A 20,772-nucleotide genomic window follows, 5' to 3' on the forward strand; every position below is an offset into this window, starting at 1 on the left:
GCCGGGGACGCTGGGCGAGGAGAGCTGCGTGAAGCCGGCGAGCGCTTCGAGCCATGCATTCCCGCTGAAAAGAATCATCGGTGCTTGCAAGAAGTGCCGTGTGCTGGATCCTGCAGGATTTTTTTTTTTTTTTCCCTCCCCTCCCTCCTCCAGCCCGCCCCCATCCCTCTCTTCTGCCAGGCGTGCCGGCGCTGTTCTTCATTTCTGGGAAACCATGGACAAGAAGCAAGGTAGATGTTGCAATTTCCAAAAGGCATCGTGGAGGAGAGTGAAGGGCTGATTCTGGCGCTAAAAGGGGCCGTGTAACTTTTTTGGGTCAATCCATGCGGTTTTGCTTCTTTCTCCTTGCTTGGGCGGGGGATTGGTGTTTGCAGCTGGGGATCTATTTTTAAAGCACTGGAAACTTGCATGTTCTGTGTGGGGTTGAAACCCTGGCATCTTAATTGTAAAAAAAAAAAAAACCAAAGAAAACAACCTAGCATGGTTAAAGGGAAATATTCAGAGGGTAAAGCCAGCTCCTGGCTGCGGTTTTGGTTGCATTCCTGGGATGCAGGTTTTCCAGCAGCTCTTGCCTGGTTGTTCGCTGCTAAAAAGCCTGTTGCATTGGAAGGGCGGGTGCCGCCGGCGGCCCCGGCAGTCGGGAGCTCTGATTCAGCGCAGGCTGACAGGTTGTTTTGGGGCTGCAAGGGGCTTTTTCCGAAGCGTGGTTTTTTTCCTCCTCCTGGCTCGCTTTTTCTGCAGAAGTGGCGAGCGTGGGGCGGCGATGACCCGCAGGAGCCCCTCTCTGCAGCGGCACCTCGGCGGGCTGATGAGTGACGGCTTTCGGCAGGTTGAGAGCCCTTTTTCCACTTCCACAGATAGCTTTTTCCACTCTCAACGGTGGAAAATAGCACAAAGTGTGCCTGTGAGGAGCTGGCTCTCATGACCAAAGCAACCAAATTCCCCTCTCTGCTTTGCACCCTGCCTCTAATTTCTTTCATTCTTTTTTTTTTTTTTTGGATGCTTTTTTTGTTCCAGCTCTTTCTTTTCAGCAGGGCTGGGATCCACCCTCCAGCCCTCTGCCCCATTCGACTCTCCTCCTCGGATCGAGGAGAACCGGGATGCATCCCAAACATTTTCCCCAGCGCTAACAAAGCGGTGTGGCTCTGGAAGCAGCCTCCCGTGCCGCAGCCGTCCCCAGGACTTCACCTGGGGCTGGAACCAGAGCCCTGGGGAGGCAGCAGAGGTTTAATTTCAAAGGTCAGCTCAGGCAAATAGTTTTATTTACAGTTCTTTAGATTGTCCTGTTCATTTTTCTCCACCCACGCCAGTGGAGTGGGAAGGATAAACCTCCCGGGGAGGGGTGCAACTTAATAGGACTGAAGTTGGTGGTGGGGAAGATGAGGATTCAGATGTTGAATTAAGCAGTTCCAGGAAAAGTCTGTGTCAGTTCTTAGCTGGTGGAGATTATAACATGAGAAAAAAATTGTTAGGGTTTTTTTTTTTTTTCTTCTTTAGGAGGAAATGGTTCCTTTCTTAGCATAAAGGATGCAGTTACGTGCCTGCGGCATCACGTGGGTTACAATCTCGTCCGCACCAGGAACTTCTGTCAGCTAATTTTCCCCTGCCCGGGTGCAAGGCGCTGTGCCGTGTGCCCCCGCGGCCGGCAGCCCCTTCCGCTGCCCGGAGCACCGCACCGGCAGCGCCCAGCCGTGGGGCTGGCAGCAGAGCCCTGGGGCTCGTAGGGGTAACCGGGATGTGTCCCCAAATCGCCCTGTCCCACTGCTGCCTTTTTGCCCACGCGAAGGGATCTCTACAGGGGAGCTGCGTTGCTCTGTGCTTGCAGCCACCTCTTGCAAGAGCCCAGCGCCCTGGGAAAATGGGGTGTTTCCAGGATTTTCAGGTGACATAAACCATTCTTCAGGTTATAGCAATTCCTCCCGCACAGACCCTGCTGGGATCCCAAACGCGGGAGAGGCAGTGCCGAGGCCTCGCTGGTGAGAAGGAGCTGACAGCAGCTGCCTGCGGGGGCTAAAAGCAAATGCTGCCCTGGGATGTACTCGGGACAGAAGGGCTTGAATTGCAAGGTCTTGTCATGCCCATCCCACTGCCTTTTTGTTCCTCCCATTTTATTTTTCTCTCCCCCTTTCTCCACCCTCATTCACCCCGAAACAGTGCGTGGGCTTTCCCTGGGGGGCTGCAGAGGCTCAGGATCGAGGTCACCTCCCGGGGGGTGATACATCCAGCTCTGGGGCTCGGAGGCAGCCCGCCAGCCTCTGGGTGCTTGGGGGGCGATAGCGGGGAGGCTGTGCGATAGCGGGGAGGCTGTGCCGTGCCCCCACCTCCCGCACCGGGGCTCTGCCTGCCCCGAGCAGGCTGGGCAGAGCTTCAGGGCAAGACTGCTTCTTGTTCTTTTTTCTTTTTTTCTTTTTCTTTTTTCTGTGCTCAAGGGGAAGTGGTGCCTGCCCGCTCAACCTCTGCCCAGCCAGACCCGTGCTGGCACTGCAAGAGGCTTGCAGCAAGAAGAAACAGTTCAGACCAGCCTGCAGGTTACTGGAAAGCTCGTGGCAAATTTTGCGAGAGCCGTAACAGGCGAATCCAATCTCTGCCTCGGCTCCCCCGGCTGCAAGGAAGCATCGGGGCTGATTTTATTCCTGCAGGCATGGGCTGAGCTGGGTTTTCCACCAGCGTAGGTGGCCCAGCCGGAGCCTGGGAGTGGTGGCAGAATACCTCCAGTTTAATCAGTGCTTTTTCAGGCTGGAGCTAGGAAATGTGTTTTGGGGCTAGGCGTGCCAGGGTGGGAAGGGGATTGTCACTGACCCTGGCAGTACAATGCTGGGAAGTGAGTGAAGGGCAGTGGTTTGGGGGTACAGGGAAGCGGGCTGATGTGCAGGACCCCCGTTATAGCAGAGTTCACGGGGGATGACTGATGCACAGAAACGTTAAATGACTCTCCTGTATGGTGCGGGGGGTTTGTAATGGGGAATCTCCCCATCCCTCACAGCCCCTCTAACCCACGCTTGCAAATCCTCCTGCCTGCGAGCTTGGGCTCCACCGAACGACACTTCGATTCCGAACCCGGGGCTGGGTGCTCCCAACACCCTCTGGCCTGGCTCTCGCAGCCAGGGCTAAGGAAGGGCTGACACCGCAGCCTGCGGGACGCCTGGCTCGGGGAGCGTGTGGACCCTGCTCCTGCCGCGTGAGTCACCGCGCTGCGGCCGGCGCTGCCAGGGGAGCTGGCGGCACAGAAGGCGCTTTGTGCCGGCTGCGGGATTACTATGGCAATTGGGGAGAGGGAGAGCAAACAAATTAAGGAAAATACCAGCCGGGATGGGGGGCATTTCAGGGCTTCATGTAGAGGTCTGGCTGGTAACTGCTTGGGAGTGCTGCGTGGAAAACCGCTGTCTGTGTTTCGGAGCAGGTCACAGGGGAGAAACACTCAGTACAAGTCTCCAGGTCAGCAGTGAGCTAAATCCATCCCGCTGGGTGGGATGGGACGTGTGCCCACGGTGAGCTCCCCAGCTTGCTTGGGTGCAGAAGGCCTCTGGGGACCCCAGTTTTTAGGTTCTGTGGTCATCCCGGCACGCTGAGTAGCGAGAGGCTGGGTGTGGGAAGGGGAGGCATTTCTGAACCCGCGGACGGCATCTTTCCTTTGGCTCTGTTTTGCATTTGCTCCTGTTATCTCTCAAACAGGTATTTTGCAAAGTGTCACCAGTGGGCATGCTGGGCTATTGATAGTCCCCCTCCCAGCCCTGCTGGGTGGGTGATGGGGAAGGGAAACTTTGCAGACTCATGAATTAGAAGCCGCGATTGCTGTGACACGGTCAGGTCTCCAGAGATGGTTTCTAGCCAAGCGGGATCAGTTTCGGGTGGAGCGGTTCGCTGGCTGGTTTCATTGAGCTGGAAGTTCACGTTGCTCCCGTAGCTCATGGGAACTGTGCTGATCCCAGACATTATGGGCTGGCTCTGGTGCAGGAAAGGTGGCAGATAAGATGGGAGTATGGACTGATCCGTGCTGATTCTCTCAGCAGGGAGGGATGCTGCTGGTCCCGCAGCTGGGACCTTTGCAGTATCTTGCAGACCAGCTTTCACCTGCAGCCTCAGCGAGGTTTGCATTTGGGGAAGGACAGGACTGGAAAAGTGGGTTTCAGGCACCTGTCTTAGTTGAGGCATCTGGAGCTGGTGGGGAACAGGGATGAGGATGGGGGCTGTCTGTGCTGGGAATGTGCTGGACACGTCCTTCTGTCTCGCTGCTGCTGCAGGAGCTCTCGCATGGTGCTGCGTCTCCTGCTGAAATCCCAGCTCCTCGCCTCTCCCCTCCCTTCCCCGGCAGCCTTCGGAGTGCTGGACTTTGTCCGTACGCCTGTTCCCAGGAGCCAGGCAGGTAGGAGCCGTTTTGAAGGGCTGTCCAAGGCCACGCCGAGCTGTCTGCTCCCAGCCCCGTGCCTGGAGCACACCTTGCTGTTTGTGCTTTTTAATGCATCTTCCAGGTCTGTGCAGCCTTTAGCTGCAAAGCGCAGCTGCCCCCTTGTCTCTCTTGGGGGGATCAGGATTTCGACGCGCTCAGCTGTATCCCAGCCCCTCATGGGCTGTTTATTTTCCCAGCGAGCTGGGGTGGGTGTGTGAGCTGTTTGCTGATGGAGGAAGGGCTGGGGCTTCGGTGAGCAGCCTGGGGTCCGCGGCACCGCAGGGAGCTGATTCTCAGCCCTGCGCAGGTCTCCTCTGCCCATTGCTGCCCGCTGGCCCCCCGGGCTGGTTATCTCTTGTCCCTGTAGTTTCATCTGCAAGTGTTGGACCTGCCTGAACCCCGCTTCCCTCTGCAGCAGCGGGTTATGTTATCTCAGTGCTGTTTGGAGTTGGGGGGAAGCGGGAAGAGAGCATCTTCTTGCCAGTCATTCCTGATGGAGTCGTGCCTTGTCTGGCGGGGTCTCAGCCTCTGCAAGCCTGGGTTTGTGGCCAGTTGACTACTGGCTTTTATAGCCAGCTCCTGTCTGGTTGTACCCGGGTTTCCCTTCGTTGTGTGTGGGGTGTCCCCTCTCCTGCTGGGACTAACTCCTTGGTTTTGCTTGAGGTTTGATGGCTGTCGCCCTCCCTGCCAGATCCGACCCACGCTGCAGAATGAGTCTGGGTCTTCCCAAGAAGGCCTGGGTGGGGGCCGGGGGGCTGTGGGGCAAGGAGGAGCTGGACAGGGAGCGTTTTCGGGAGCCCTGTGCATCGCTAATGGCATGGGGACCTCTTGTGGCTGGAGAAATGGGGATCCGGCCAGGCTGGGCTGGGCTCCGGCAGCCCGTCTGCCTGCAGCGCAGCCGGGAAGGCTCTCCTTGGGAAGGCTGTCCTTGGGAAGGCTCTCCTTGGGACGTGCGTGGGACCATGAGGGGTGCAGGGTTGGTACCCGGCGGGTCTGGAGCATGAAGGCTGAGCTGGTGTCTCCCTTCTCCCTTTCAGATTCCAAAGGATCCTTGGAGCCGCACAAACCAGGTAAGTGCCCAGTGGAAATTGCAGCTTTAACCCATCTCCTGAACATCAGCAATTAAAATCCCCAAAGAGAGGGGACTGTTAATGGCCATGAAGGGTAAACAGCACTTTTGGGGTGTCTGAGGAGCACTGCAAGGCAGTGCTTGGCTGCGAGACTTGGAAAATGGTCTCTGTCAGTGCACCCCTGGGTATTTCTGCAGGCAAGTGCCTGACAGGGACATGGAGACCCACTCGTGCTCTGGCTCTTGCCTGAAATTTTGGGCAAGTCGTGAGCACTGTGACCTTCTTGTCATCTTGGCATAGCTGCACAGTGTAGGGGGTCTGGGCCCTGCCTCCCCTACCTGGTTGCTGCAGGCAAGAGGATGCTTGAAGGAAGAAAAGGAAGAATGCTGGTTGCTCACATGTGCATCTTCTCTTCCAGTGAAAAGCAAGAAGAAACGGGAACTGAGGATAACATGTGTCCCCATCAAACAGCCTGTTGCCAACACAACGTAAGTGTCTCTGCTGCTTAAAGCCAGCCGGTGGTTCTCTGGAGCTGGATCCGGTGCTGTCTCAAGGGGAATGGCCCCTGAAGACTTCACAGAGTCAGCATAGTTTTTTTTCTCTTAAGCTCTGGCTTGTGGGTGATGAGAAGGAATTACACACGTATGCACACGTGCGTGCGGACACATACACAGCGTGTGTCTCTCTTTCTGGGAGGTGCCTGTTTGATTTGAAATGGCTGAAAGGCAAAGGCTAGGAGACTGCTGGGAGACTTTCTTCAGTCTTTCTGCCATGGCTGTGCCAATGCCAAAGGGCAAAGACATGGTGGAGAGAGCAAATCTGCCCGAGGGAAGAAAAGGGGAAGGTTTTTAGCACAGGGGAAGAGAAGAGGTGGTGGCAGCTGGACCACGGCAGGAGCAGGGGGGTGAGGGTTGGGAGATGCTCTGCATGGCAGGGCATCCTCCCCCTGACCTGTCAGGCTGACCAGCGTCAGGGCTAGTTGGAGTTGTTTGCAGCTCCTCGCCTTGGTGCGAGGAGGACACAGACATCTTATATTGTTGTGCTGCTTGGTGCTGAGGGCTGGTGCCCAGCAGTATCTCAGGGCACTGGAATTTCTCTCTGCCCTGTTTGCTTCGTGCGGCTGATGCTTGTTATGCCGTGGGGGAGAGCCCAGGGTAGTGGCACTTGGTTTGACAAAGAGCAGACGGCTAAAATTATTCTTCTGTGGTGCTATTCCAAAACACCTTGGGCTGCGTCTCAACTGCTGAGCCTTGTTTGCTCCAGAAACCCTTTCTAGAGACTCTCCCAGCTCCAGGAAAGCAGTGAAATCCCCAAAGAGGAAATATCACTACCGAAAACCCCAGTTAGGTAGGGCAGATCTGCTGGAGGGGGAGCCAGGGGAACTCCGCCGTTAATGCGATGCAGCGTAGCATGCACATGCCGAGCCCTGCATGCAACAGCCACCTCCTTCCCCCACGGGTGCATCTGTCTCTGCTCCTATCGGTGTATGAATTTCCCCTAGAGAAAGCATCACGCCAGAGTTTGCGGGGTGCTTGCACGCCCAGAGCACTTAGTAAAAGCTGGTGCAAGCTATCCACAACTCCTTTTCTCTGTGCTTTTCAAGCTGCAGCGCAAATATTTGCACAGTGCAAGGCTTTTGCTGTGAGCCTGAAGTACTTCCTTGAAGCTGGAGGTTGCTGTATTGCTCTGTTGGGAATTGGGAGGCTAAACCAGTTGGGCAATCTCTCTTAGAAGGTCCCAGGGGATGGGGAGAGCAGAGAAGTGAGGCATGAGGGACAAAACATTTGTGTCGTCTCTAAAAGCACCGTGCTGCCCATAATGGGAAGTGGGCAATGATGGGGGAAAAAGCCGTAAGGGACGACTTTCACCCGTGCGGTGTTGTGCGAAGCGTGACACTGAAGCGCTGCCGGCTCTGCCTGCCACGCTGCCTGAAACAGGCCTGCGAGTGTAAACAAATGACTCACAGGTGAGGAATTACCTGTTGTTCCCTCGGCGTGCGTTTCGGGCTACGTGGCTGTCCTGTTACAACACCTGCCTGTCAAAACATGACAGCTGAGCTGCTCTGCCACAGAAACGTCTCATCCCGTCGATCTCGGTTCCTCGGGCTCCCGAGCACGGATAGTTTCATGGCCTGTTGGTTTGATGCATGCCTTACCTAGCTGACTCTCTGGGCTTCTCGCTGGCTGCGTGCAGCGAGTGCCTCGTAGGTGTGGGCTGAGGTGTTACTGGCATGATTAAAGCATTTGTGAGTGTTTGGACAGGGCTGGTTTGAACCCACGACAAGGCACAGTGGAAAGCAGCGGCTGAAAGTGCTCGAAGGAATGTGAAACCTGGCTCTGGCCAGGCTGGGGTAATGAAGCTGGGCTTTCTCCTGACTCTTTCTCTTTTCTTGCAGGCCCCCGAGGAACTTGGACTCCAGAGCATTCATTACCATTGGAGATAAAGTACGTGTCAATGTGTTTTATTTCTCACTTGCTTCCAGTTTTGTTTGCCTGTTGTATGGGGAGTTTTATGGATCATGCCTGACAACCTGTCAATTCGGATCTTGAGATTTCAGAGCACCCCATGAGAAGGACAGTGCCGTCCTGGTGCAACCTCATGGGATGCGTCTTTGCAGGGATGAGACATCCCACAGCAGGACCTTTCCCCTGTGGAGCAATGGGGTGTCTGCGTGTATTCAGAGCAGTGACTGTTGGGGAGCTGAACATGTCACCCTGCCTGCAAGACGGCTCGTCTTTGAGCCCGTGTGCTCGCTGGCTGGTCTCTCCTGCCTGCGGGCAATCCCTGCAAGGCAAGTGGTGTCAAAGGCTGGGCGTGCAGTTTTGTCCGCAGTGGGAGATCGCAGTAGTCCCTGACAGCTCCGCTGGCCACCTCTGAATGCACGGACCCAGCCCATCCGCCCTAAATCAGCGTGGCCTCACCACACTCTCTGGCTGCCCCAAACAAAGTCCCCTTTGTCCTGCTGACCCGCAGGGCTGTGTTACTGCCCGTGGCCCAGGAGAGGCTGGGCACAAAGCTTCTCTCTGGCTCTCCAAAGCCTTTCCTAGTGACCTCATGAAAAACATTGCTAGAAATAGCCACTGTCTCTCTTTTATTTCATTCTCTTGTTACGGGCTCTCCTGGGGCTGCAGAAGGCTGTTTGCAAACGAGCTAAAAATACCATGCATTGGATCAGCCCTATATCTAGCTGCTTACCTTCCAGGCTGGGAGGTGGTTCGGCTGATGGGATCTGGACCCTTGGTCTTGGTGCAAGGTTTTAGGGTTAGGGGACAGATGGGAGAGGAGAGGAAGATTTGGCTGGGTCCAGGGAACAGCCCCGCTGCCTGTGTCATTTTCTGGCCATTGTGTGGTGTGTATTAATAGCTCAGGGAGAGATGCTCACTGTAACAGCCTGGGCATGGTGTGTGCAACGGGAGAGTGCTGTAGCTTGGGGAAAGCTCTTTAGACTCGCTTCATTCCCTGCTCTGCCTGCACCGGTGTTTGCAGGAGGGGTCTGGTCCAGGTATTTTTGGAGCGACACAATGTGGGATGGAGGAAGAGGGCTTGGGCAGGAGGCCAGCTTTGGGCCATGGGGGTGAATGATGACCTCAGGTCCATCGGATCCGTGTAGGTGATGCCCTGTGTCCCCACTACTGTCTCAAACCCCCCAGGGCATGGGGTGAATGATGCCGGGGAGGGGAGCGCTGGCTCTGTCCGTGCATTGCCTCTGTTGCTGGGCAGGGCGATGCTGGTTCCTGGAGTGTGCTGGGAACCGCCAGCTTCTGGGGAAGGCTTAGGGTAGATGCCAGGAAAAAAAAACGAAACCCAAAACAATAACCTGGAACAACTGCAGAACACGTGTCCTGAAAAGCACCACCAGATCCTTCCTGGAGGCCCCTGCAGGAGCTGCGAGCCTGCACTGCTCCTCTGCCAGCTGCCCGGGGTGGCAGGGTGTAGGGGGTTGGATGCGTCCCCATTAGCCCTGCTCTCCTCATCTCTGGATCCACCGTCCTGCCCAGGAAAGGGCCAGCGCCTTCCTGTGCTGGGCAGTGCATAGCTCAGTGCTGAGCTCAAGCACAGCCCTCTCTTGCTCCCTGCGTCGGCCGCCTGCCAGCCACATCTGGCTCAAATAAACGGAGCCGGGGCTGGCGGGAAGGTCTGGCAGACCTGGTCGCTGCTGGCCGTGCGGTGGCTAGCGCCGAGGGGAGCTTGCTGGCCAGGAGCCCAGCAGCCACATCTCCCAGCTTGGCTCCTTAACGCCAAAGGCTGTTTCCTCTCCGCTCTGGGCGTAGCTCACAGGCACGGTATCCGGCACTGTGCCGTGGATGTTTCCCACCCTCACTGCCTTTGTGGCTGCTGGGGCAATTTGGCATCCTGGTATTATATTTTTGTTCCCTGAGACCGGAGGAAAACTGGAGGCTGGATAAAGCCTGGCTAAAAGAAGGCCTGTGACTTATTAGGAGCGATGAATGCAGTGTCCAAAAATAGCCCATGTCTCACTCAAACAGTTTGTGCCCTGCCCAGCAGAGCAGGCAATTACAGGGTAACACGTCTTTAGGGAAACTTGTTCGTGGGTTGTGCAGGAGCTCGCTGGCTCCCTGCTGCGTGGGGCACTCGCTTGTCTGAGCGCTGGCGATGGGGTTTTTTCCAGCTTGAAGCGAGACAACGTAGTTGCACTCGCCTGAGCTCCTTGGTTGGTGCTAACTCGTGTTTTACCTCGCTGGCTGCTTTCTGATGGTGGGAGAAAGTATCAAAAGCAGATAAAACCCATTTGAACTCCCCGATAACTAGGAGTTGAGTTGCTGGGTTGCTGTGTGCACCGTCCCATCTAAGAGAGGCTTTGCACAGGCGGAGGTGTTACTAGACACGTAGGTGTGTTTGTGACCGATGATCTCTTGGGATGCGGGGCGAGGTGGGGGATCTCTGGCTGCGCACAGGGATTTGGAGCTGTGGCAGAGGCTCCTGCCTGCTGCCCATGTTGGCATGGGAGCTGTTAAAATCCTGGAAGTAGTTCAGCAACCGCAGAAATACCCTTGTGTGGGTAATCCCGAGCAGGCAGAGAGGCACCAGCCTCTGGTGCCCTTTCCAGTGGCAGTGTGCCCTGGCTTAAAGGATGAAAGTCCTCACCTCTAGCTGCAGAGGGGGAATTAAATGAGCCCTGGTGAGTATGGGGTGAGAGGGTTTGGGCTCTGGTTCAACAAAGCAAAAAATACACCCATCTTCTCTAAGCGTGGTGCCTCTGATATGTATAGGAGTTGGTGGGGTCCTGTAGGTACCATCGTTTGGAAGCGTTCTGCATGAACGAGCTGCAAGCGTTGGACCTGTGCTGATGTCCTTGGTGAGAATCATGCCTGTGTCTGATTTTTGTCTCTCTTCTGAAAGAACTTCGAGGTGGAAGCTGATGACCTGGTGGCAATTTCAGAGCTGGGCCGTGGGGCCTACGGTGTGGTGGAGAAAGTCCGGCACGCGCAGAGTGGCACCATCATGGCCGTGAAGGTGAGGATAGCTGCTTGCTGAGGGAGGTGGAGGTCAGGACGTGCAGCTCCCAGGGAGCTGAACTCCACTGGTCGCAGCAAAATGGGGACAGTCTTGTCTCGGTTTGGCAGCCTCTGGTATCCCTGGTGTGGCTTGTCTGTTGGAGGGTCTGTGCTGCTGCCAGCCGGACACTGTGGGGTTGATCAGCAGGCTCTGACAGCCAGGCTTGGTGCCTGCAGTTAGATAGTGCAGGGTTTGGATGTCAGGGTGCCTGTCCAGGCTGCTGGCCTGATCCTGCATCCGCTGAAGAGCTTGCCAAGGTTTTGTCATTCATTAAGGTGCTGTCTGGAAGAGGGAATCTGGGCATCTCCCAGGGTGCTAATGGCCACAAAATAAGCCCAAACCCCTTGCCCTGGCCTCAGAACCGCAGGTCCTCTGAGTCAGCCCGAGGGATAAGGGTGTTATCCCACCTACATCAAATCCCTCTTCTTTCGTATTTGTCTCAGAGGATTAGAGCGACTGTGAACACTCAGGAGCAGAAGAGGTTATTGATGGACTTGGACATCTCCATGAGGACAGTTGACTGCTTCTACACCGTCACCTTCTACGGAGCCCTCTTCCGCGAGGTACTGCGCTGGTGGACGGCTGGTGGGCTGCGCAGCACCTGGGGCCCCCACGATTGCGGTGAAGGCACTAAACTGTCCCAAACCACCTCTGTTTTCTCCAGCCCAGCTGGGCTGTTTGAGATGCTGCCGTGACTTAAAGGCTTGTCTCCGTCAGGCAGCGTTGAGCAGGTCCAGTGCGGAACCCATGTGCTGGTGGTGTGGCCAACAGCGGCTGCGCGGCAGGGACCTTGGCTTGCCCAGTGTGGAAGGGGCAGTGTCTGTTTGTCCATCCATCCCCATCTCTCCCTTCAGCTCCTGGGAATTTCTAGGGGATTCCCTCTCAACTGGTTTCTCTCTGTCTGCAGGGCGACGTATGGATCTGCATGGAGCTCATGGACACCTCCCTAGATAAATTCTACAAGAAAGTACTGGAGAAGAAGAAAACCATCCCTGAAGACATTTTGGGGAAAATGGCTGTGTCTGTGAGTGCCTCTTGAGTTCTTACGTGGTTTTGTGCATCCCTTGAGCCCATTGAAGGTCTTTGTTCAAGTCCACGGTGTGTGGAAACGGGTGTTGTGTTTGCAGTGGAAGGCTGGTGCTGTGTGTGATTAACGGATACTCTTTTGCTGTGTTTGTTCCCAGATTGTACGAGCTCTGGAGCATCTGCACAGTAAACTGTCCGTAATCCATAGAGGTAGGTGCTGGATGGGGTTAGTGTGATGTAACTGGAAATTTAGCCTTCGGATAAGTTATGTGAGGACTCCTTCCCAGGAGATGCATGGTGTGTGCCTCCGGGATGCCTACAGTGGGTCTAATGGTACTTGGGACCATGGTGGACAGATCTAGATGCCGAAGGCCTATTCCTGAGATGTATCCTTCATGCATCTGCTTGCATGATGTTGTTCTCATCCTCCTTTCCAGATGAAGGGTTGACTATAATAACTGAATTCCTCACTACCTATTTTTATGGGCATCTCTAGCTCTTTTTGAGTACAGAGATGCATCAAAGGCAGCTCTTGGGGGGGAAAAATATCCCCTAGCCTTCCTGGCTGGGTAGTTCTAGCAAGGTGAGGGCTGAAGGAGACTTTGCAAATCACAGATGGGAATTGTAACAGTCAGGTCCTGTTCTTCATCCTGGTATAATTCTTTGTGTAGTTGTGGACAGATCATGATGGGCATGAGACAAGCTGTCCTGAGAACTTGGTAGAGTTGAGCTTTTAAGGCTGTGTTGGGCACATAAATCTATCCTAACTCCTCAACATTTTATTTCAGCATTTTGACCTGCCTTGTTAGAGAGGAGGCTGGTTCTGCCTGGAGGGGCATGGTTATAGTTTCACTTGTGACCAACTTTTATTGAAATAAGACTGGTGGGGTTTTGTCTCCCTTTCCTTGTGGAAGGGCCTGCCTGCTCCCCTCCCAGGTCGGTGGGGAGTTTCCCGTCTTGTCTCAGGCTCTGCGATACCTCTGCAAAGGCCCAGTCTGCCCTCTCATGTTCTTTCTCTTAGACGTGAAACCTTCCAACGTGCTGATCAACAAGGAGGGACATGTGAAAATGTGCGATTTTGGGATCAGCGGCTACTTGGTGGACTCGGTTGCGAAGACCATGGATGCGGGCTGCAAACCGTACATGGCTGTAAGTGTGCTCGCGTGGGGCTGGAGCCGGCAGCCTTCAGCTGCCTTCAGCCTTTACTCGAAGAGGCTGCTGCTTAGAAATCAGTCTCGGTTCACCTCTGTCCTGAGACAGAAACCACTTCAGAGTGCTCTGGGCTTCTGGACTCGGCAGAGTCCTCCAAGGATGGGATTACCCTCCCTGTAAGCCCTGCTGCATGTGTTAATCCCACAGCAGACTCTTCCTCTGCCACCTTCCATTTGCAGAAGAGTAAAACACTGGCTGGTGCTGGTTGTGGTGGTTGGAAGGGCTGCTCCTTGTTGGCTAGAAAATGCTGAGGCTTTTCTTGGCAGGATCATTTAATTTCATCCTCTCAAGTCAGTATGAATGCCATCTGTGGCGTCTGTGTGGGTAGCTTGTGCTCCTGGGGCAGGGATCGTGCTGCAGGGATAGTATGAGTCTCACTCAGGGGCTGGAGGGGAGAGTTTTTGTGGATTGTGTGGAGCAATGAGCTCTAGATTTAACCTCAGAGCCTGCCTCCATGGGGACATGAGCCAGGGGAATCCACCCAACCTGGGTTTTGAGTCAGAGATTTGCTCTGTGGGGTTTGCACTGGGAAAATGAGATAGAGTTGTAATATCTTCCATTTTGCTGTTACAGCCGGAAAGAATAAACCCTGAGCTGAATCAGAAGGGCTACAACGTGAAGTCGGATGTCTGGAGTCTGGGGATCACAATGGTAACACTGAGGGCTTGGACCAGCACCCTGCAGCCCTGGGGTTGGGATGGGGTCTGTACTGGCGGGGCTCTAACCCTGCCGTGAGCGGTGATCTCTGTTGGCTTCACCCCTGGGTGGATGCCCACCAAACGGGGCTAAATTCTGAGCGTGATAGTGATAGCTCAGGGCATGAGATGAATTACCCAGGGCACAGGGTGGTGCTGCTGCCCTGTGCACCCAGGGGTACCTCACCCCGGGGCAAGGTAGCTGTGAGCCGGGGCGTGCAGCCAGCGTTGCCACCACTGCTGCGGCTCTTGCCGAGTTGGCCAGCAAGCTTGCCAGGAGATAATCCATCTTCTGCTCCTTCTCTCCCTTCTTGCATGTTCCTGCTGGATCCTGGGGAATACATAAAGGCCTGTTATCCCCACGTGCTTCCCTTGTACCCCTCCGCTTGGTTTCCCAGAGCTACTTGTGTACAATGCCAGCTCCAAATAGCTCCATTTAGCTCTCAACTATGTTGGTGTGAATGGCAGACTCCCAGGGGGCAATATCTGGATGACAGTGGGCTTAGTTGGGCATCCAAGAGTCTGGCTTTTAATTGCTCCGCAGTTCCCCATGCGCTGGCCGTGCATGAGAGGCAGTCAGTGGAGCAGGGTTTGCTGCAGCTGGGTCACAGCCTTCCTGCATGCACCCCCCTCCCGTGTTAGCAAAGCCTTGCAGGAGGATTCGGGCGAGTTAGCCTGCCCTGCTGCAGTGAGGGGTGCTGTGCACGGTTTGCAGCGAGTCCTGCCTGCAGGGTAGCTCAGAGCAGGCAACAGGAAGGGGAAATGCTTTCAGTTCCAAAATTGCAGCTGCTCAGGATGGTTTATCTACCTCCTGCAAGAAACGGATCTTGCAGAAAGCAGCTGAAATCTTCTGGCACCAGAGGACAAAGGAAATCCCAGCTGTTGGCTCGAAGGGGATGCCGCCTGGGAAAACGTCTCTTGCTTTCCAGGAGACTGACTCTCTGTGGATAGATTATTTTCAGGAATTTTTCCTGTGACTTGTTTTGGGCACTGCATCCCTGCGTTTGCGTGCGCTGCACAGATCTCTTGGCAAATATTCCCTCTTCCCCAGTTGGTTTTGTCCGGAGTGCCAAACCCAAGCCCCTCTCCGCCATGTCCCCATGCCAGTGCAGAGCAGAGCTGGGCGGGCTGGCTGGAAATGTAATCAGCTCCGGCTTTCCTCCCGAGATGCAGGAAGCTGTGGGATGGGAGATTGCGTGAATGATGAAATCTCTCAACCTTTCCAAGGCTGGATGGGAGAGGGGACCTTGCTGAGAGCCTGCCAGCCTGCAGCTGAACGGAGCCCTGACCTGTCTGACTCCCTCTAACGTCTTCCTCCTGGGATGGCTTCCTGTTTTTTTTATTTCTGAAGGGGTTTGATTGATTTCAGACCGGCCGGTTTTAGGCCATTGAGTTGCAGGGCTAATCCAGGCCTTTCTGGGCTGGTGGCTTCATTCAGTCTTCCAGCAGCAGGAGCTGAGCTCCCCAGGCCTGAGCCAGAGGCAGGCAGAGGTCCCTGGCTCTGCCCTACGTCCTTTCAGGTTTCTCATTCCTCCCGTTCCATCCCATCCCGTCCCACCCTGCCAGGCAGGTCTGGAGGTTCTGCTGCCTGTCTCAAGATGGGAGCTGACCCTTGGCATGAGGCGACTGCCCGAGAGCTGTGATGGGCTTTTTCCTGCTTGAATGGGTGACAGAGCAGAGGTGACTTGTAGAAAGGACCTGGTAATGGAGGTGGTTTGGCAAAGATCTTCTAAGTGATGTTCTAGCACTTATGTTTTCTGGGGTTTGTGGATTTTTTCTTTTTTTTGTGTCTAGCTCATACAGTACAAGTCTGAAGCCCAGAGCTTGGCTTATGGAGAGCAAAGCACTTCGGAAGCTGGTGCAGAAACGGCGTGCTGTTATTATTATCTTTTTAAATAATCCCATTTTACATATCTTTGGTGGCTTCCTGTAAATGCATTAATATGCTGAGCCAGCCTCAAAAGGAAGTATTTTTGGCCTCTGGGTCTTTGTATTTAAAAAAGTGGTATGACCCAAATTGAAAATGGTTTGTAAGGAAAGAGGTTTTTTCATTTTGAATCCGAGCTGGCTGCAGAGGCTGAGGTAGGCAGGCTGCATGGGGTTGCGCTCGTCCTGGTGTCTCATGTCAGCCTGTCTCTATCCTCAGATCGAACTGGCCATTCTTCGCTTCCCATACGAGTCCTGGGGAACCCCCTTCCAACAGCTCAAGCAAGTGGTGGAGGAGCCTTCGCCCCAGTTGCCCACCGATCGCTTCTCCAAGGAGTTCGTGGACTTCACGGCGCAGTGGTGAGTCTCTGGCAGTCACTGTTGGCTTCTCCCAGCCTGGCTGAAGAGGAGCCCTGATCCTTGGGGGCTGGAGCAAAGCGTGGGGCTGGGTTTGTCATCCTTTCAGAGCCCATTTCTCACCACCTTGCTGTACCGAAGCTGGTGCTCGGCCACGGCAGGAAGCGCTGCCCAAACTGGTTTTGCTCTCAGCCTGACTCACCCGGGCTGGTTGGAAGGCACAGAGGTTTCTCTTCCCCTTTTGCTGTCGTTGCTGCTGAAATTTTGGTGGTTTCTGGCAAAGCGGCAACGAAACGAGAACGAACCCCTGGCAGCATCTGGGTGCCTCTGGGTGAAAGCTGATTTGTGGTTTTGTGGGTACTACATACAGTAGCTGCTCACCTTGGGGTGTCCCTCTCCTCCCTGTGTACTGCTTGGAGCCGCCACGCAGGGGTGAGCCCACCGAGGCGAGGCTCGAACGAGCCTTGAGATGATCTGCCTGCCCTACAGATGGTGGGAAACCACCTCCTCTCCTCCCCGCTTGTTCTGGTCTGTGCAGACAAGCGAGGTTGCGTGGGGCAGACTGCAGCGAGCTGCTTGGCTTGTGCTTTTTGTGGCAAAACACCATGAGTTGGCCCTTCCCAGTTACCTGCCTGGCCGCTTTGCTGGTGGTTCAAACCTGCTTGGCCAAGGAGGGAGAGGAATGGGTGCTGCCCATGAGAAGGGTGTCATGTTGGTTGGGAGGGGGAAATCCCTTGTGATAGACCACATACAGCAAAAAAAAAAAAAAAAAAAAAATCCTACAGCCTTTCTCTCCCTTTTTTTTGTCTTCCAGCTTAAGGAAGAACCCTGCTGAGCGAATGAACTATTTAGAACTTATGGTAAGTGCGAAGCCATTTCTGCTGGTCTTTATCACAACACGTTTCAAAAGCCAAATGAATGGTCCAGCAGGTCCTAGGAAAATGGGTCAACAGGACGTGTGGCTGATTTTTTCAGGCACAGAGCGGGATGGGTGTAGTGTGTCTAAGGTGGAAGGCTGTGCTGATTTAATGGGTGTTAAGGTCAGGGTTTCTAGGTCTTTTCCCCCTCTGCTCTTGGTGAGTTTAGATGGTAGTACAGCTGCTAAGGTGGGCTGTCCCGCTGGGGTTGAACCTAGAAACGCCAAACCTGAACGTGCTAGTTAATTTTTCATCTAAAGGATGCCATCTGTGGGAGCCTGGGGAGGAGATTGGTGTCCACCTCTTCCCCCAGCACCTCGCCAGCTGCGCAACATCCCCCAGGGACTGCTCTTGGGCTTGTCTGTCCTTGGATGTCAGCTGATGTTGTCTTTTGGTCTTGTTGGCAGGAACACCCTTTCTTTACCTTGCACGACACCAAAGAGACTGACATGGCCTCCTTCGTGACAGAGATCCTCGGGGAAGACTCCTAACTCAAACCCCACGGCTTCGTGCAGTCCCCTCCGTCCTGGCTTCCCCGCAGAAGAGCGAATGAGGACTCAAGTTAATGGTGGTTTGCACAAATCGCACTTCCCCAACCTGTGGGCATCTCTGGCCCCATCCGACCTCGCAATCTCTTTTCTCTTTGCCCTGTCAACGAAATCCCCCAGGCTGAGCCTTTTGAAGCCAGCACCTCTCCAACTAAGCCACGGAGGCCGAAGGCTCAGACATTCACTGCTGATGCCAGCATATCCCTCCCAGGGAGAGGACTGTGCCCGCGGTACCTGAGCGGGGCCAGGGCAGAGGGTGCCAGAGGGCATCTCTCCTCCCCAGCAGCCTGGTGCACAGCGCAGAGGATTTATGTTTCTTTGCTGCCTGGGAAAGGCAGAGAGAAAAAAATGCTGCTGCGCTTGCCCCAGTCTTCTCCCCTGCCTGCCCAAAGCCCCCTCCCCGGAGCCTGGTCTCGCTCGCCTTCCCTTTGTGCCTGGTTCTCTGCCCCCAGGAGCCTATGCAGCTTTTTAGGGGGCTGCGGGGCTCCCTGGGCATGCTGCTGTTCACACCAGAGGCTGTTTTAACGCCTGGCTCAGTCGACAACTTAATGACCCTTCGAGGCAGCACCAGACCGGGCATCCCCCTCCTTCAGTCGATACGCTGCTCCCTTGGGGGAAAAAAAAAAGGCATTTTTCAATGAGCCCACCTTGACGCAAGCTGCGACCCACGCTCTCCCCACGCCTGCCTGCGGGACTTCATCCAGCACACAGTGCTCCCTTCCTTGCACGGGCACAAGGTGATGGAGAGACAAGCAGGTCCCCGGGCGCTGCCTCTCCCCCTCCAGCCCTGGGCTGGCAGGACGCATCCCTCCTCCGGGCATCTACCGCCTTTCTTCGCAGCCCCTGCCTCCGCCTTCCCTGGCTCCTGGAGAAGGTGTTGCTCCATCTCCCTTCCAACCTGGAGCTCCTGTAAGACCTCGCACTGTGACACCTGCTCGTTTCGGAGGCCGTACTTGCACCCCTCGTGTCCTAAACTGCCTTCGAACCCTCCAGCTGCCCGCCGAGGTGTCAGCCGAGCTCGAAACCCCAGTGACTCGCACGGGGGCTGCCGACAGTTGTACATTTTATATCTATATATAATGGACTTTGTAACATGTTTCCTAGATTTAATCTAACTTGCTATAAATTAAAGCCCTTCTGTGTGGGAGGAGGGAGGAGCAGTTCCTTCTCCGCTAACAAATCCACTGTGAAAACCTGATGTGTTTCCCCACTCTCCCAGCCTGAGCACTCTGCAAGGAGCTACGGGAGCAAAAGGGATTTCTGTCTTCTACTGTATATGATCACGGGATAAACGCACCGGCTGTGGATTTTGTTGGGTTTTTTAATAGACTGAGTTTTCAGAGGGATTTTTTTTTTCTTTTCTAATATATATTTGTGTGTGTGTATGTGTGTGCGCAATATATATATATTATATTTTTAAATCAATGATGAATGTGTGAATGTCTTTGTGGCCAGCAGATTTGGTGAAATGGCTAGCATTTTTCTGGCTAAATTTGGGGTGGTGGGGAAGGGGTCACTAGAAGACACCCTGGCCTAAGACTTTTTTTTTTTTTTTAAAAAAGAAATGCATCTATTTTTTAACTGAATCTTTTAAAAAAGTTTTCCCTGAAATTCATGCCCTGGAGGTCTGGATTTCAGGGTGCATTTCCAGCGTTCAGGGTCCCCCACCCAATGAAGAATGAGGTCCCCTTAAATTCATTGCTCCCCACCCCTGCAGCTCGGGGTTCGAAGCGGCGCTGGGGCCCCTCTGCCTGGGAACAGGGCTGCTTGACACCATCTATTCCTGCGAGCTGCTCCCGGGGAAAGCTGCTTCGGGGCAAATGGTTTTCAGTCCTTCATGTCCCTGTGCTGGGGCATCGCACAGCAGCGCTTTTCCCCCGTCACCGCTCTGATCCCCTTCCCTGCCACGACGAACGCCGAGGGAACCAGCCCGGGCTGAGCTGGACAAACCCTGTTCAGCTTTGGGTCGACCCTGACCCCCACCCCACCTCTTTATATAAAGTAAGAAAGTGGTTGATGTCCTCCACGTCTCCTTCCCCGTCCCGCTCTGCAAACCACCCAACGCTCTCCGAGAGCACCCGCACCCTTACCCGCACCCTTACCCGCCTGGTCTGACAGCTTTGCAGCTGAGATGTACAATTGTAATTTTTTTTTTCATGGTTACTTTGGATTGTTTTTTGTTTTGATGTTAAGCTTTTGTTTTTTCCCTTCTCTCCTTGTTTTGACCCCTTTCCCCTTCCTTTATCTCACCCTTTTTTGGTGCTTTGGGGAATGGTGATTTTTTTTGCATGGTATTGGATTTTTTTGGCTTCATTTCTCCTGGAGAAAGTCCCAGTTCCTGTATTTTGGGGAAAGGGAGCATCTGCTCTTTCAAACACTGGGGCGATGCCTCTGGGCTGGGCTTGGGACCCTGTGGATGAAGCAAGGCTTTGCCCAAGAGGCAAACGCAAGCCCTCCGTGCGCCATCTGCTCTGCTTCATTCCACGGGGGCCTTACCTGTCCCTCTCCACATCCACCGCTTTCCCGTCCCGCTGCGTCCCCTCCGCCATGGCAGCGGGGAACGGCAGCCGTGGGGGGAACCAGCTTGGCTTTGAGGTGGACGAGGATTTTTGACTCGCGGCGGAAGCCCTTCTAACCTTGTCTTTTTGAGAACGGTCTGTACCCCTTAACCCCACTCATTGTTTTCAATAAAATTCACCCCCAAACCCGCTTCTTGTCGCCTCTTGTTGCTGTTTGAGCATCGGCGTTGGTCTGGTCAGGCCCCTGAGCACACCAGGGGTGGGTGAGCGGCAGCTCGGGAGGGGTCCTGCCATCAGGGTGCTTTCTCCTCGTCCCGTGGGGTAACGCTGGTCCCGATCCGGGGGTGTTGTACGAGTGGGGACCCCCGGAGCGCCCCCCCCCCGCCCCGGGAGCGCTGCCAGGGGGCACCCAGGGCGCTGCTTCCCCCCGGGGAGGGTGGTGGTGGGGTGCCGGGGTCTGGGTTCGGAGGGCAGCGGGGTGCTCGCCCCGGGGGGGGCCCGGGGGGCGGCAGGGGCTGCCCGCGGCCGCGAGGGGGAGGCAGCGCGCGGCACCGGCCCCGCGGGGATGCGCCTACGGGCGGCGGTGGGACCCGGCGGC

The 20,772-nt window shown here is 55.1% G+C and overlaps 1 protein-coding gene across 1 annotated transcript; it reads left to right on the forward strand.

The window, feature by feature from the left end:
• The first annotated feature begins 202 nt into the window (after nucleotides 1-202).
• MAP2K3 (mitogen-activated protein kinase kinase 3) lies at nucleotides 203-19,728 on the forward strand. Its single transcript, XM_059826237.1, has 13 exons — nucleotides 203-230; nucleotides 5,425-5,457; nucleotides 5,876-5,945; nucleotides 7,853-7,901; nucleotides 10,819-10,932; nucleotides 11,418-11,537; nucleotides 11,882-11,998; nucleotides 12,159-12,210; nucleotides 13,022-13,149; nucleotides 13,786-13,863; nucleotides 16,054-16,193; nucleotides 17,005-17,050; nucleotides 17,515-19,728. Exons 1-13 carry the CDS (start codon nucleotides 215-217, stop codon nucleotides 17,596-17,598), a joined length of 1,047 nt encoding a protein of 348 aa, XP_059682220.1. The 5' UTR covers nucleotides 203-214; the 3' UTR covers nucleotides 17,599-19,728.
• Nucleotides 19,729-20,772: the final 1,044 nt, after the last annotated feature.

The sequence above is a fragment of the Gavia stellata genome, chromosome 18, assembly GCF_030936135.1.
Source record: "Gavia stellata isolate bGavSte3 chromosome 18, bGavSte3.hap2, whole genome shotgun sequence".
Lineage (NCBI taxonomy): Eukaryota > Metazoa > Chordata > Aves > Gaviiformes > Gaviidae > Gavia > Gavia stellata.